Source organism: Pteropus alecto, unplaced genomic scaffold (genome assembly GCF_000325575.1).
Source record: "Pteropus alecto unplaced genomic scaffold, ASM32557v1 scaffold113, whole genome shotgun sequence".
NCBI lineage: Eukaryota > Metazoa > Chordata > Mammalia > Chiroptera > Pteropodidae > Pteropus > Pteropus alecto.
This window is the reverse complement of record NW_006433949.1, coordinates 7,912,274-7,927,769: the sequence shown is the minus strand read 5'-3', so window position 1 is coordinate 7,927,769 and position 15,496 is coordinate 7,912,274. Positions and strand designations below refer to the sequence as shown.

Sequence of the window (15,496 nt, the reverse complement as noted above, 5' to 3'; positions counted from 1 at the left end):
TGGGGCAATTATTGGGATTTGAAGGAGAGGCCCTCTTTTCCAAAGAAAGGAGGGAAGAAAACTTAACTAGGTTTACTAAAAAAGATTAAGAGCTCTTGCAAGAGATGTCCTGTATCATTTCCTGCTAAAAGATTAAGAATTTTATAAGTGGTGTCCCATATCACTACCTTTTTATTTACACCAAAATAAATTCCAGTTGGGTCAGAGACTTAAGAGTTAGAAATAAAATCATATAAATATTGTAAGAAAACACAAGAATGTTTTATTTATATTCTTAGAGTGGGTAGGCCATTTAGGCATGACGGAAAATCAAGAAGCCATAAAGAAAAAAATAAATAAATTTGAACACATAAAAATTAAAAATTTTGACATGTAAAATATTTTAAAGATCAAAGAAAACTAAAAGAGAAAATAGTTTCAATACATAATATGATATGGGGCTGGCTCCTTTATTTACATACTTAAATATTTAATATCAACCAATGAAAAAAAGACCAAGAATCCATGAGAAAAACACACAGAGCTATGACTCATTTGACCACAGAATGAGAGCTACAAATGGCTGTTTCAACATATAAAAAAGTTGCTCAACCTCACTCATAAGTAAGCCTTGCCAATTAAAACAACAATGAGATCTCACAGGGACAAAGGAAATAACTCCAGGCTGAGAAGGTACCGTCAGTGAGTTCTTCCAAACAAGGATGGAAGAAAAAAACACCAGTCTTACACAAACTCTTCTGGAGAACAGAAAAGAGAAAACATTGCCCAACTCTTTTAATGAGAACAGGATAATTTTGAGAACAAAACCTGACAAAAAAGTTTTAAAAACAACAGTAGAGGATGATTTCATTCATGCATCGAGATGTGAAACTCTTAAACAAAATAGGAGCAAACCAAATTAGATAAAAAAAAAAAAGAAGAAGAAAATGTATCACCACAAATTTGGGTTTTCTCTGCAAATGCAAGATTCATTGAACATTAGAAAATCAAGCAATGCAATTCACCATATTGACACACTAAAAGAATACAGAAGAAAAATCATTAATCATCTCAACAAATGCAGAAAAGCATTTGATAAAATTTCTCAACTTTACCTCACAATAAAAGCCCTCAGTAACTAGAAATGGAAAGAAACTTCCTTAGTCTGATAAGTTGTGATTACAAAACTCTACAGTAAATGTCGTACTTCATGGTAAAATATAAAAAAACCTCCTTTCTGAGATGGAGACCAGTTTCTTTCGAGATAAAGGCAAACATCATTAGCTTTCATCATTTCTTTGCAATAGTATAAGGGAAGTCCTCGCCAGTGCAGTAAGAAAACAAATAAAAGAAAACAGATAAAACATTATGTGTCATTATTTATAGATACTCTACAGATAAACTATTAGAAATAGGCAAATCTAACAAGATCACTGTAGTCCAGAAAAATATACAAAAATCAATGATATTTCTATATACCAGCCACAAATAGAAAACACGTTTTTTAATTGAAATCCTTTATAATACAATAGCATAAAATAATATCAAAGCCTAGAAGTTAAACTAATAAAGGTATATAAGACCTTTATACTGAACATTACAAAATAGAATTGAGAGAATTTAAAGAACGCCTAAATAAACGGAGGGTTATACTATGTTCGTGGACTAGTATAGTCAAGGAATAATATTGTGATGATGCCGATTCTCCCCATATTCATCTACAGATTCAGTGCAAGTTTTTTTTTTTTTTTGCTGGAAACTGGCAAATCGATTCTAAAATTCATATGGAAATGCCAAGAAACTAACACAAGAGAGCACTGCCTGTATGAGTCCATCTATGTAAAGGACAAAAATCAAGCAAAACTAATCTTTGGTGTGAAAAATTAGTGGTTAACATGGGAGGAGGCAGAGGGTAATGACTGGCTGAGAAAATACTAGTGGGTAAGGTGAGGTTGGTGTTATTCAATTTCTCAACCCGGATGATGGTTAACCGGGTATATTTACTTTAGATTTATTCATGGAGCTATACTCTGAGGAGTGTACTTTCTTGCATACAACTTACGCTATATTTATATTTATTTAAAATATTTTTTATGGCTGGAAGTTTGTACTCTGATAAACATTTCCCCTTTCCTTCTACCCCCAGCTTCTCTGGTAGCCACTATTCTACTCTCTGTTTTTATTAGTTTGGCTTTTTTAGATCCCACAATAAACAAGATCGTACAGTATTTTCTTTCGCTGTCTGACTCATCTCAGAGCACAATGCCCTCTAGGTCCATCTATGTTGTTGCAGGTGGCAGGATTTTTTTTCTCATGGATGAATAATATTCTATTGTGTATATAAATCACATCTTCTCTAACCACTCATCTGTTGATGGCCATTTAGATTGTTTCCATATCTTTTTTTTTCTCTTATATTTTAACTATTGTGAATAATGTTACAATTAACATGGGAATGCAGATATCTTTTCAATAACTTATTTTCGTTTCTTTTGAATATATACTCACAAGTGAATTGCTGGATTATATGGTAATTCTACTTTTAATTTTATGAGAAATCTCCATACTGTTTTCTATAGTGGCTGTACCAATTTGCTTTGTCACATACAACTTATACTAAAGAAAAGTTTAAAATATCACATTTATACCAGTCTGGGTTCAATCCAAAAGGCAGGACCCCCAAATGTGGAAGTTGGTAGAAGCTATTGTCTTTGATCTGATGCTGGAGATTGAGGTCCATGTGGCAGGGAGTTGGGAGGGAAGATGGATGAAAGATGGAGGGAAGGATTCAGAGCTGGCTAGAACCCCAAGTGTGAGTTGGAGACCACGAGGCTGGGCTGAAACCCATATCTTTTATTTTCACCAAGTGCAGCAATATTTCTTGTAGAAGCTGGGACGCTTTATCACACACTTGACTGGAAAGCCAAAGGCTCATGATGTGTAGGGGTGAGGGTGATGCTAGAGAGCTCAATGGGCCAGGAGTCCAAAGAGGGACCAGACCTCTGGTGACCAGATTCTTGTCCTATGTCGTGAGAAAGAATTCAAGGGCATGACTAACAGCAAGCAGGAGAGAGCGAGTTTTATTAAAGTGAAAGTATATACTTAAAAGTATGGGCAGCTCAGAGAGAGAATCTGCCCAGAGTTGTCTGAATTACAGGCTTTTGGTCTCTTGGCAGTGGCAGGTGGAGATGATAACAAAGATCATTATATTATGATTAGCCAAGGAGAGCCTTATCGGGGAGGGGCGGGGCAAGCCCAAGGCCATCTGTCTCTATCTCGTCTTCTTGGCCTTGGCCTGTTTCTCATGCTTGGAATCAAAACAGGGAGAAGGCTGAGTAAGGGACTTAGGAAAAATTTCAGAGCCATATCCTGGAGGGCAGGGACTTCTGAAGGCTAACTACTCTGCCTCAGGGGCAGGTGGAGCATTTGCAGGCTTGACTTCTGCCCCTGCAGAGCAGCTGAATCAGCAGACAGGCCACTAGAGTGTGAGCTACAAAAAAGACTGCCAATTCACTTCTGCCTTCCCAGAGTTGCACAAGAGGCTCTCTTGTGGACCATCCATACCCAAAACATAGAGGGGAGAGAATTCTGGGAATGTCGTTCAGCCTAGTCAAGTTGATGTAGGATCTGTACCATCTAAATGGCAAAGAGCAAAATATCTGAAGGCTCCTTGCGCTGACAAGAGTGTAGGGGACCCTCTCATAGGTTGGTGGTGTCAAGGCCAGGAAGTCAAGATAGGTGGCCTCGGGCTGCCCCTCCCCTCCCCATAAGGCTCCCCTTGGCTAAACAGCGCACGTGCTATTTAATCAGCCAATCCCTTTTGTGCGGATTTCTCCTAAAGGTAAACTTGAACGCTTTTACAAAGCAGAAGAGTGTTTGAAACGAAAAACTGAGTACAGTTTAATGACCACCAACTGGGCACTAGTTAAGTAAATTGTTTTGTTTAAATTTATTTTAATTGTAAAAAAAATACATAACATTTACCATCTTAACCATTGTTAAGCATACAATTCAGTGGGATTAAGTCTATTCACATGGTCGAGCAACCATCACCACCATCCATCTCCAGAACTATTTCATCTTGCAAAACTGAACTCTGTCTCCATTAAACAGTAACTCCCCATTCCCCCTCTCCCAGCCATTGGCAATCACCATTCTACTTTCTGTCTCTGTGAATTTGACGACTCTAGCTATCTCATATAAGTCGAATCATACATTTGTCCTTTTGCGACTGGCTTGTTTCACTTAGCATAATGTCCTTAAGGTTTACCCACGTTGTAGCGTGTGTCAGAATTTCCTTCCTTTATAAGGCTAATATTCCATCGTGTATATATACCACATTTGTACATCCATTCATCCATCGTTGGACACTTGGGTGGCTTCCACCTTTTGGCTATTGTAAATAATGCTGCTATGAATATTGGTGTATCTGTTCGAACTCTTTAAAACCTGTGCACAGAGTATTTATTTTCAACACTAATAAAAAATGTAAGGCCATCTTTTTGCTTCTTTGCCTCTGGTGTATAATTAGAGGGACCAACTCCTGCAACAAATAGACCCCAAAATGTACAATGGCTTAATTATGGGAGAAGTTTATTTCTTGTTCCTATAGCAGTACTGGATGAGTAAACAGGTCAGGGTGTATACAGGGGGTCCTTCCTCATGCCGGGGACCCAGGTTGGTGCAGCTTCCAAAATCATGCTTATATCAACCCAAGCAGAGGAAAGAATTTGGACATGTGCCTGAGGGAGCAATGATGTTCCAGGCCTGGAAGTACCCTGCTCCTTTTTGTTCACATTGCACTGGTTAGAACTCAGTCACATGACTACCGCAACTGCAAGGGATGCTGGGAAATGTAGTCCAGTGCTCTACCTATAAGAAGAGTCTGAGCAGTGTAGACTGCTGAACAGCTGTAGGCACCTACTTAAACCCATTTGCCTAATGGTTTTTATCCTTTTAAGTTCAGCTAGAGCTAGGCTCCTCCAGGAAGCACTCCCTGACCTTCCACATCCACAACACACAGCACTGACCACCCGCTCCACCTCGGGAAGCATCAGACCATGAGACCTTGAGGACGAGGGTGGCCCAGGGCAGGCACTCAGCTGTTCTGGGACTTGCAGAAAGAACCAGCTTGGCCGAGGAGGAGTCCTGCTCCCATTGTGCCTTATTGGTCCTTCAACTCTGTCAGTCTCCCCACTGTGTTTAGCCAATGGGAGGCCCTAGTGGGAGGCTAGAGACAGACGAGTTTCTTCCCCCACCTCGAGACTGTGGGCAGTCTGTGGCAGGCCAGTTTCCTTTGTGGTTCCCGCCAAGGCCCCATGGGCTTGCGTGGTTCCTGCTGCGTAGGACCTGGACCTGGTTCAGTAGCAGTTCCCTCCTTTGTCCCTCAGCCCAGAAGTGCTGCTAGGATCCTGTGGCTGCCTCGCCATGTCCCATTTGACTTCCCAGCTCTCCTATCGTCTGCGTTTCCAAGCCTCTGGATCACCATCCCCGACACCTGGACTGGTACAAGGGGTAGAGGACTGGCCACTGGGTTTTGATACCATGATTCCCTGGGGCTGCCCTGGGAAGACCACCTCTCTGAGGTGGGGGTCCCTGGCTTTGACGTCTCTAGGAAGTTTGTGCTGGGACCTTCTACACTCACACAGGCTGAATAGAACCCCTGACTCTCTAGGGGCCCCTGGGAAATCCCTGTCAGGTGTTGGGGCTTCCCAGCCTGGCCTGCCCCTGGCACTGGGAATGTCTGATGTCTGTCTAGTGCCAGGGCCACAGACTGTGCACCCCTTCTCCTGCTGAGGGGGGGCAAGGGCAGCTCTATGGCCTGTCCAGGAGGGACGGGGTGAGGGTAGGGGAGGCCATGCTTTACTCTCAGGACAAAGCCTAAATGCCATGGCCTGATAGAGGAGGAGCCTCGGTTGCCACCCCCTTAACACTTTGCCTCAGACCCAATTGCGCTTCTCTTCCTCTGAGCCTTTGCTTAGGCTGATCCTCTTCCTGGAATGCCCTCTCTGACCAATCAAGTCTCTGAGAATTCCATTGGTCCTTTGAGGCCTGTTATAGGAGCTATGAAAAGCCCCTGCCCGCCTGGGCGTTTGTGTCTGAGCCCACATATCCAGGCAGATAAGTCCCCAGCTGGACCTGGCTCAGTACAGGGATACACTGGGGGTTCAGATTAGTGGGAGGCCAGCCCTCCCTTACCTCATCTCAAGAGGAGAAAGTACCCACCTAGCAGCCAAGGGGCTGGTCCTCAGCCCCACCCTGACCTGGGCTGGAAGCCCAGAGAGGTGGGGAATTGGGATTCTGGGGTCTGGAAAGGCAGGAAGCACCAACCCCCTCCCCATCTTTAGTCTTCTGGGCACCATCCCTGGGAGTCCCCCAATCCCTGTCTTAGCTCTGTTCTTTCAAATGTGCCAATGGTGCACTCACTTCTGGAAACCCTGGGCAGGAATTGCCCCTGCCACAGCTTCCCACCCCTGCCTGGGACCCTCCATCAAAAGTGAGGCTGAGCGGGTAGGGAGGCCTGGGCTCCAACCTGGTGGTCGGTGTCTTCTGGACAATCTAGGGGCGACCTGTGCAAGCTCTCTGAGACTTGAGCTCCTGTGAGACTGGGGGAATGACTTGAAGCCCTCCAAGCTGAGAAGAGATGCAGAGGTGGGCCTGCATGAACCTTGGCTGAGGTTATGACCACAAGCTTGCTGGGCCAGCTGCAGGGCTGGGGCTGACTGCATTTCCCCATGGCCTGGGTCCTGGTGAGGTGTCCGCCTTTGCTCACTGTTCTTACCCTCTGCTGTCCCCACGTGGTCACTCTTGGTGCTGCAAGCTATAGCGAAGAGGGCCTCCGCTGATCACCTCCCACCCAGGATTCTTCATCCTGTGGGCACGCTATCCTCCTGCCCAGGCCCCTCTCAGGCTGAGCTGCTGCCTGGTTCAGGGGGCTCCAACCTCAACCCCACCCTCCCTGGTGCTTTCTGTCTGATACCTACAATGCAAATATGACCCCATCTTACCCTGTCTAGACCCTCCCATGGGCCCTATTCAGTTCCCTCACCACAAAAAACTCTGGGTCTCACTTGTCCTCAAGCCAACTCCTAGCCTGTGTTTTTCTGCACGCGCTGTCTGGCCCTGGTGCAGGTGGGCAGAGGCGGCGTGAGGCCTGTGCTCTGTACTTAGCCTCTGGATACTACTGTGTGGAAGGCCTAGGAACCCTGAACACGGACCTGGGTCAGATGACTTGGGCCTACCACTATTAGTGACTGGCTTCGGGGGGGTGCTGGGCAGGGTGGGGGCCCAGGCCCAGGCTGGGCCAGCTTGCTTGGGGTGAAGGAGCAGGCTGGCTCTGTCCTAACTCCTGGGCACCCAGCATGGTACCCCCATGGTCTACCTTCCCCAAACACCATACCCGTCCTCCCCACCCCACGATGCCATCACTGTTCTCGAACCCATTTTCAGATGGAGAGAGGCTGGTCAGGGACCTGTCTCAGGTGATCTGGCAGATGAAAGACTCGGACCCAAGTCGCTCTGGACCCCAAAGGGCAACTGTAGAACCCTAGAACCGAGGGACAGCATGAACACCAGGACACCAGGGAGAGGGAGCAACAGGCTTGTTTTCTCCTCGTTCAGGCAGAGAGGGGTGTTTCAAGTGACATTCCAGAAGTTAGAATCACAAGCCTGGCACTCAGAGAATGACTCTCCACTTTGGAATACTGGGGTCTCTTCACGCATTGAGCTGGGCCCATCTGCAGTCTCGGCTGGGCCCAGTGTCCAGGAATCAAGGCAGCTTGGGTGCTGGGGCTGTGGTTTTGTGGCACCAGGTATCAGTATTTCAGGGATCAGGGGCACAGGCGTTGGACACAGGAGCTGAGGTACTGCCAACTGAGTGTCAGGTGCAGGAGTACTAGGACTCAGCAGACAGGCATTAGAGTCGAGGGTGTGGAGTCTCGAGTCTGGAGAATTAGAGCCCGGAATTAGAGCAAATATTTGGGTAATGGCTTCAGGAACTGCACAGTTAGAGCTCAGGGTCTGGGTCTGAGGTGATAGAGCAGGGCATCGGGCCTTGGTTCCACAGGCATTAAAGGCTCAGGTATCAGGTGTCCAGGTCCCAGGTGCTATGGATTAGGGGATCGAACTGCTGGGTTGCTCAGTCTTGGGAGTTTGGAGCGCTCTCCTGGGAGGCTGGTCTTTGGTCTGAGGGTGGGTGGCCCGGTGCCCTCACGTCTCTGGCCAGGAGCACTCTCTTCAGGGCTGCGAAGTCCACATGGCCCTGCAAGAGACCGGGTGTGAGTGGGCATGGCGGTCCCACGGGTGCCCTAGGGGCCCAGAGCCTGGCCCCGCAGGTAGGCCCCTGGGCTCGGGGTGGGGTGGGGTGTCTCACATGTTGCTCTTCCTGCGTTGCAGTAGCATATAGATGAGCGCGACCACAGCCACCACTGCCAGCCCTCCGAAGACGATGCTCAGCAGCACGGTGTGGCTTTGCCCTGGAGAGTGGGCGGGAGAGGTGAGTGCGGCCCAGGGCAGGCTGGCCTGGCGTGCAGCTGGGAGGGATGTGTGGGTGGGGCAAGCATGTGGGCGGGGCCAGACCAGGCTGGGCAGCAGGTGGACTGGGCATCCTCACCTGGCTGGCACGTTGGGGTGGGCCTGGACCAGGAGCCATCGGCCAGGCAGGTGCTGGCCTCTGCCCCGACCAGGCTGTAGCCGTTGTTGCAGTGGAAGTAGACCGTGGAGCCCTTCAGGTACCTGATGCCCTCCTTGAGCCCATTGTGGGGCGGGGCCAGCCAGCCGCAAGACACCACTGGGGTAAAACAGGACATAGCTGACAGTCCTGAGCGACTGGCCGCCTCAGCCGCTGGCCTGGGGTGCCATGTCCCAGTGTGAAGTGCCTGCCTCCTTGCAGGGGGGCCCACCTGTAGCCCTTACCTGGCTGCAGACTCTGCACACGATTCTGGTGCAGCTGGTAGGCCAACCGCGTGGCATTGCCTACACTCAGGTTCCCAGTAGCTGCCACATCAAAGCTGCAGAAATGGTTGTCCCCACACAATTTGGCTGCCTCAGTCGCCTGGCTGGGGCTGGGGGTGACCTCCTCGGGGAAGAGGGGCTGGAAGGTAGGGTCATGCTTGGGACGGTACAGGAAGTTGTTGACCAGAAGCCGGGAGTCATAGGTGAGCAGGGAGGAGGCGTTCTCCACGGCCCCTGCAGAGACATGGAGCAGGCCTGGCTGGTGGCCAATGGTATGGGGTCTCCCCCTGACCTCCACCGCTCCCCACCCCCCATCCCATCCTGTCCCTTCTTCCAGCACAGTCCTCACGATCACTCACAGTCAGCCCCAAACCGGAACAGTTCTCGGGATGTGGCAGTGGGGGGCAGGACCTGCCCATTGCGCAGAGTGAAGTCGTCTGTGGGGTTGTCGTTGAGTGTTCCAAAGAGCCCTTGAGTGTGGTTGAGGAACTTCTCGGGCAGCAGGATGGCCACACTCAGGAAGGGACCCTGGATGCTGACCTCCAGGCCTGCCCCCGAGGACAGCATGATAGATACGCTGTCCCCAGAAGCCACCGACAAGAACATGCCTGCACAGGGTGGAGTTGAGGTCAAGGTCACCTCCAATGGGCTGGTGCCCTTGGGCTTAAGGAAAAAGGGAGAGCGTCCCCAGGATCAACCTTGCTGACTATGACACTCCAGCAGTCTGGGCCCATACTTGTGCCAGGAGCCCCTGTGCTGATGTGAGGTGCCCAGACCCCAAAGAGACCCCCATGCCCAGGCCACACATGGGGGTAGCCAGTTGGCCCTTGATTTCTGACTGGGAGGCAGCAGCCATGCTCGCCTCTGCTCTATCTGGGGATCCCTGCATCCTCAGCACCAACAGGCCCACCCCAGGTCCCCACCCACCCCAACTGGGAGTCATTTCATTCCCTGCAGCAGCACTACTGAGAGAAGAGAGATAGATAGAGAGAGCCACCACTCCTTCACCCTGAGGCCAGCTGCCTGCAAGCACTGCACCTCCCAGGTCCTGTCAGTGGGGACCCATCTCACCATCCTGGCATCTCGGGGCTCTGACCAGGGTGTGTCTTAGGGCTTCATAGATATAAAGGCTCAAGATCAGACCAGGTCCCCACTACCGGACTTTGCTACCTGGGGCCTGGAACCATGTCTGTGCACAGAGAGCCATGGGCCGGAGGCACGTGTCCACTGTGCCAGGTCCCTCTGCAGTTAGCTGTGGGGAGAGGGCTGACTGTCGCCCTGCAGCAAGCTCCCAGAGGCCTTCGTCTCCACATCTGTGCTCTGGACACCATCCCTGCCTCCGGCTAGGGCCAGTGAGAGGCGTGGAAGCCCAGGCGGAAGGGAAAGGGAGCGAGGGCAGCCCGCCGACCCTGCCCAGCCATGCTACTCACCCTTCAGGTCCATCCATTTCTGCTCGGCGAAGCTGAGCACCTCCTGGTTTAGCAGCACCTGCAGGACCCCTGTCTCACCAGCCAGCCGGACCTCCACCACATCTGAGTTGCCCTCCTGGACGGCTACAGCCGTCAGCCCTGTGCCTCGGTCTTGAATGCCTGGGGTGGTGGGTGCAGAACGGGGTCCACTTGGCTCCAGGCTCCCACCTGGGATGACTCAGAGCCACCCCGAGTCCCCTGGGCCCTGGCCTCACCCTCGAGCGTCGTCCTCGGCTGGGCCCGCACCTGCACCCTCAGGTTAGTCAGCGCAGCCTCCAGCAGCACATACTCGCCACGCCCATTGAATGTGAAATTGGTGCCATCGAAAGTGACAAAGTGCGGGTCCCCGAAAGCAGAGGCTGGGGAGAGCGGAGAGTCAGGCAGGCTCCCCTGGTCTGGTCCTGCCCTGGGCCCCACCCTGGCTGGCACTCACCCAGGCGCGGGGGCTGGTAGTGGCGGCAGTCACTGGAGGGCCGCCGGAGCATGTAGCGGGGGCACTCGGGTGCCCAGAGGCAGCAGTGGTAGAAGCTGATGACATCGTAGAGCCAGTGGGAGAGGCCGGGCACGCGGGGCGGCGCTCGGAAAGGAGGCGCACCCCAATCGTGGCCACGGTCCGGGGTGCTGCCGCTCGTCGAGTCAGCTGTCAGGAGCTGCGTGCCCTCCTCGGTATAGCAGCACTGCTGGCCCGAGGCGTACTGGAGGCTGGGGGCATGGACAGGTCAGGCCCACCGCTGGCGATCCTGCCCCCGGGCTCTGCCTGGTGCCCCAACCACCATCTGGGGGCTCACCTGGCTTGCACAGAGCGCACACAGTGCACAGCCCCTGGGTGGTAGGTGCACACGCTGCCATGCTCGATGTCACAGCCGTAGTCAGTCTGTTGTAGAGCAGCAGGTTGCTGTCGCCCACCCTAGCATCCGGCTCTGCCATCCCTAACCCACCCCCACAGGGGCCTTTAGACCTCAGCCCCACCTCCCAGGGGACTCTATCTGCCTTCCCTGCTGTTGTTCTGGGTGGGCATAGCCATGTCCATGGTGGGGGCAGCTGGCTCCACTTGCCCCCTTGCCAGTTAGTTCCTGGGCCCTGACCTGGGTGGGGACTCACATGGAAGCGGCCAGAGTCAGCCCGGGCCTGGGCCAGGGTACAGGGGCAGTCAGGCAGTTCCTCCAGGAACTTGGGCAGCTGGTCCTCTAGCTCCTCCCAGTTTAGGCACTGAGTTCGGGCCCAGGCCACGGGGTCTGCCCGGAAGTCATCGCCCAGGTGCCAGGCCAGAGCGTGCTCATTGCTCCAGAGCGCCTGCACGTCCCTGCGGGGGCACACGCACACTAAGGGCTGCCCCCTCTGCCCCTGGCCCCGGCTTCCCGTCGGGCAGCCAGCCCTCGACCCATCCTCTGCACGGCCCTCACCTCTCCCCCTCATAGTGTTTGCTGCTGACGATCCGAAGGGCACCCACTTCCCATCTCTGGTACTGCTGAGGTGCGGGTTGTGGAATGAAGGTGAAAGAGCCGGAGTTGGGGACTTTTGTGGCCAGAGAGTACAGGTATGACCACTTTGCCGTCCATTCCTCTGAGTATGGCTTCCCTGAGGGAGAGAAGGGCCCAGTCAGCCCTGGGGCCTGTCTGAGGACCCCGGGGCAGAGGAGGGGCGGGCGCCAGTCTTTGGTGCGCAGAGCAGCCTGATTGAGGGACAGACGTACAGACAGATGATCCCCATAGGAGGGCTTCCCTGCTGCCCCCACAAGGACCCTGGCTCAAGTGATCACGACCTCCTTCCCCCACACTCCAGGGTCACTGTCCCTATTCTAGGACAGGCCCAGGGCTACGTCAGCCATCTAGAGACTCAGAGAGTAGGGGGCAGAGCAAGACTTTTCTGTCTCCAGGACAAGCTCTATATCCAGAGACCAAGCAGCCATCCACACCTCCTCCCTGAGGGGGGCCCCAGCCTCCTTGCCCTGTTCCGAGCTTGGCCCTTCATGACCCTGCCCCTTCCACTTCCTCTTTCTTTTCTGCACTTTCCTCATTCCAATCCCTACCTGGGACCCCCTCCCCATCCATAGGACTTCCCCTGCCTGGAATTCTCTTTCACTTCTGCAAGCCTAAAGCTTCTGACCCAACCAGACCCTGCAGAAGCAGCCCGCAGAGTGCCTCACCTGTCTCCTCATAGCCCCACAGCTCGATGGTGACAGAGTTTGTGGGGAGAGCTGAGACGTTCCAGGTCAGGGAGAGGTTACCTCCAACGCCAGTGGTGCCATAATATTGCCAGTGGGTCTCGTTCACCAGCTGGCTCTTCTCTGTCTCAGACACTTTGCTGGGGTGCACTGGGAGAGAGAGGTGAGGTGAGAAAAGGCCTGGGGCCCAGGGGGTCCAGTGGAGGAGGTCCTGAGGTTCTAAGAGCTCTGGGGGCCTCCCAAGGACAAAGCATGGCAGTCTCGCTGGAGCCATGGTGCCTCCCAGACCCTCACGGTGGGGAAAGGGCATAAGAGGTAGGGCCCTGCCCTCCATTGCTCAGGTCTCTGGCCTCCACCTGCCTCCTCCCCTTCCCTAGCCTGGCCCACCTTGCTGGGTGACCTCTGTAGCCCCCATTCCCTCTGGGCTGAGACTCCTGTCTGGATTCCAGGGCAGGAATCCTCGTCCCTGTGGTTAGGCAGGCCTCTCAAGGGACTGGTTCAGCCAGAGTATCAGGACCCAGTGGGCGGGCCAGGTGTGCATAAGTTAGTACTGGGGAAAGTCCCCATGGTGGGCGGGTGGGGGACAGGGCCTGCAGAGTGTGGGGCCTGGTGCCCACAGCCTGGACCAGCAAGGTGGGGCTCACCAGCCAGCCAGGTGCCTGAGCGTGGGAAGGAACGGCCGTTGTCCATGGAGAGTGTGAAGGGGATGCGGCCAGTCTCATAAAGCAGGGGCGACACACAGTGCACACGTCCGAAGGAGTCCACGTGGCCAAGGGTCTGGACACTCTCCTTAAACCTGTGGGGAGTAGAGGTGGCATGAGAGGCTGGTCCAGGGTGGGCTGACCTTCTCCAAGGCCTGGGCCCCTGACGTCCCTGGGGAACCCATCCAACCAGCTGTCCCTGTCCTTGGTCCTCGGGGCTCCGCCCAGCCAGCCAAGTAGTCCGGTCCCCCAGTATGCATGGCCCCTTGGCCTCCCACCTGCAGATCACACTGGTGGTGGGGCTGGACCACTTGAGGTGCTGCACCACGAAGTCCTTGCCACCCATCATGGAGCCCGAGTGGGGTACGACCTCCAGGCAGAAGTCCCGCAAGTCTGAGCAGCAGGTGCCCAGGCCGGAGCAGGTCGGGTGGCAGGAGCACTGCCCGCCTGGGTCCCCACAGCGTTGGGAGCAGCTCTCCTGGGCACCTAGAGGAGAGGGCTCTGAGTGCACAGCCCTGGTGGGTGCTGGGCTGGCTCCCCCCTCCCCCACACGCAGGACCCACATCTGTTTTCCGGGAGCCTACTAGAGAGAAGCATGCCCAGGAGAATGCAGTAGGGATTGTACTGACCGCCATGTGGACACAGTGGCAACCCACAGGGCTTGTAGGGTGGGGTAATGCTTAGTACAGATCATGTGATAGTTCACCTGAAGGACTGGCTAGATAAAGAGGGGAGATAAGGGGGAATATCTCCAGACACAACTTTGCAGTGTCAGGATGAGCCCCCAGGGCATGACTGACCCTCAGCCACCAAGTTCTATAGGTAATGGCATTCTCAGATGGCCACAGATGCCTGAGCCTGGGACTTGGACCAAGGACCTGTCTCTACTCCCTGAAGGGTCTGTGGACCAATAGCCTGGAAGAGAATCCCCCCACCCCCACCCCTGGCTTGGTGGTATAAGGTGTGGGGACTCAGCTACTATGCGTCTCATTGGAGGCTGGGTAGGGGCAGATGCTTGGGCTGAGCTCTGCATCTCACTCTGCAGAGCAGAGCTGATTTACTTATTGCAGCCCCAAAAGGAGCCCCACCCTTTGCGGAGAAGGTGAGGGATAGGCCCCTCCTTTTAGGGAAGAACGTTCCCAGCAGAAGACCCAGCAGGGCCAGAATGGGAAAGTAGTCTGGAGCGGGGGAAACTGTGGAATCAGGCCCCAGACTTTTCCTCCATCTATGGGGTCCTGTAGCAGAACCATTTTCAAGGGATTGGTCCCTCAGGCTGGCACAGCCACGTGGGTTGGAGGGTGGGGACTGGGTGGGGTGCAGGCACTGAGGCTGGGCTTACACGTCCCACCTGGCCCTTCCCTGTCACCCCCCCAAAGGGGGCCAGTCAAGGGCCAGGCCTGGGCCTGAGCCACTCTGGTGGCCTCACTTCACCCAGCCGCAGGGCTGGTACTCAAGAGCATCAATGTTTATTGACTGAGGATGTGATGGCTCAAGGAGGTAGGGGAGGGGCTGAGGGAATGCCAGTAAGTGAGTTAAGTGGCAGGAGGATTGAGAGCATTTCACTGCAATGGAAGAGAGGGGCCAGATTGGGGGCTGGGAGGCCTGTAAATTCTGGCCCAGCTCCGTGGAGGGGCCATGGTCTTGGCTCTGAAGCATGGTTCTTTCACTAGACTTTCTGGGGTTCGGCTCCACCCCGACAAGGAGTCACATCCTATCCTGCCTCTGGCCAGTGGGACTAGGGGGCTCCTTCATGGGGAGCACATCCTGCACCGGGGCTCGGGGTGCAGGCCAAGAGCTCTTCTGAGCCCATCAACTGCCTGATCACCTTCTTCCCAGACAGCTGCTAGCTCCCAGCTGATTTATGCTGGGCACCGCCTAGACCCCCATCCCCACTGGGTGGCCCTTGTACCCCCAATTTCTTCCCACTGCCCCCAGTACAGGCACAGATGGCCTGACAGATAGAGGCCCAGCCCAGAGGAGCATCTGCCAGGGGCTCGACTGCAACAGACAGATGGACAGACAGGGGACAGAAGGGGGCATACCTGCTGTAGGCCATGGGCCTGGGCTGGGGGCTGTCGCCAGCAGAAGTAGGGCGCAGGGCAGGAGGGGAAGCTTCATGTCGTGGCCTGTATCTGCCGCTGGCAGTGCAGCAGAGCCTGGGAGGCTGCTCCTGGTTTACTCCCTGAGTCTGGCCCCGCCCTTCCCGCAATCCGCATCAACGCCCATCCCGC

At 53.6% G+C, this 15,496-nt stretch overlaps 1 protein-coding gene across 1 annotated transcript; it reads right to left on the bottom strand.

Moving 5' to 3' along the window:
• Positions 1–8,214: 8,214 nt before the first annotated feature.
• SUSD2 (sushi domain containing 2) lies at positions 8,215–15,383 on the bottom strand. The gene is made up of 15 exons (XM_006908680.1): positions 15,308–15,383; positions 13,544–13,751; positions 13,209–13,360; positions 12,547–12,714; positions 11,804–11,978; positions 11,502–11,703; positions 11,189–11,274; positions 10,834–11,102; positions 10,616–10,759; positions 10,362–10,520; positions 9,291–9,539; positions 8,893–9,165; positions 8,591–8,767; positions 8,351–8,453; positions 8,215–8,239 (listed from the first exon to the last, which is right to left on the bottom strand). Exons 1-15 carry the CDS (start codon positions 15,381–15,383, stop codon positions 8,215–8,217), a joined length of 2,466 nt encoding a protein of 821 aa, XP_006908742.1.
• Positions 15,384–15,496: the final 113 nt, after the last annotated feature.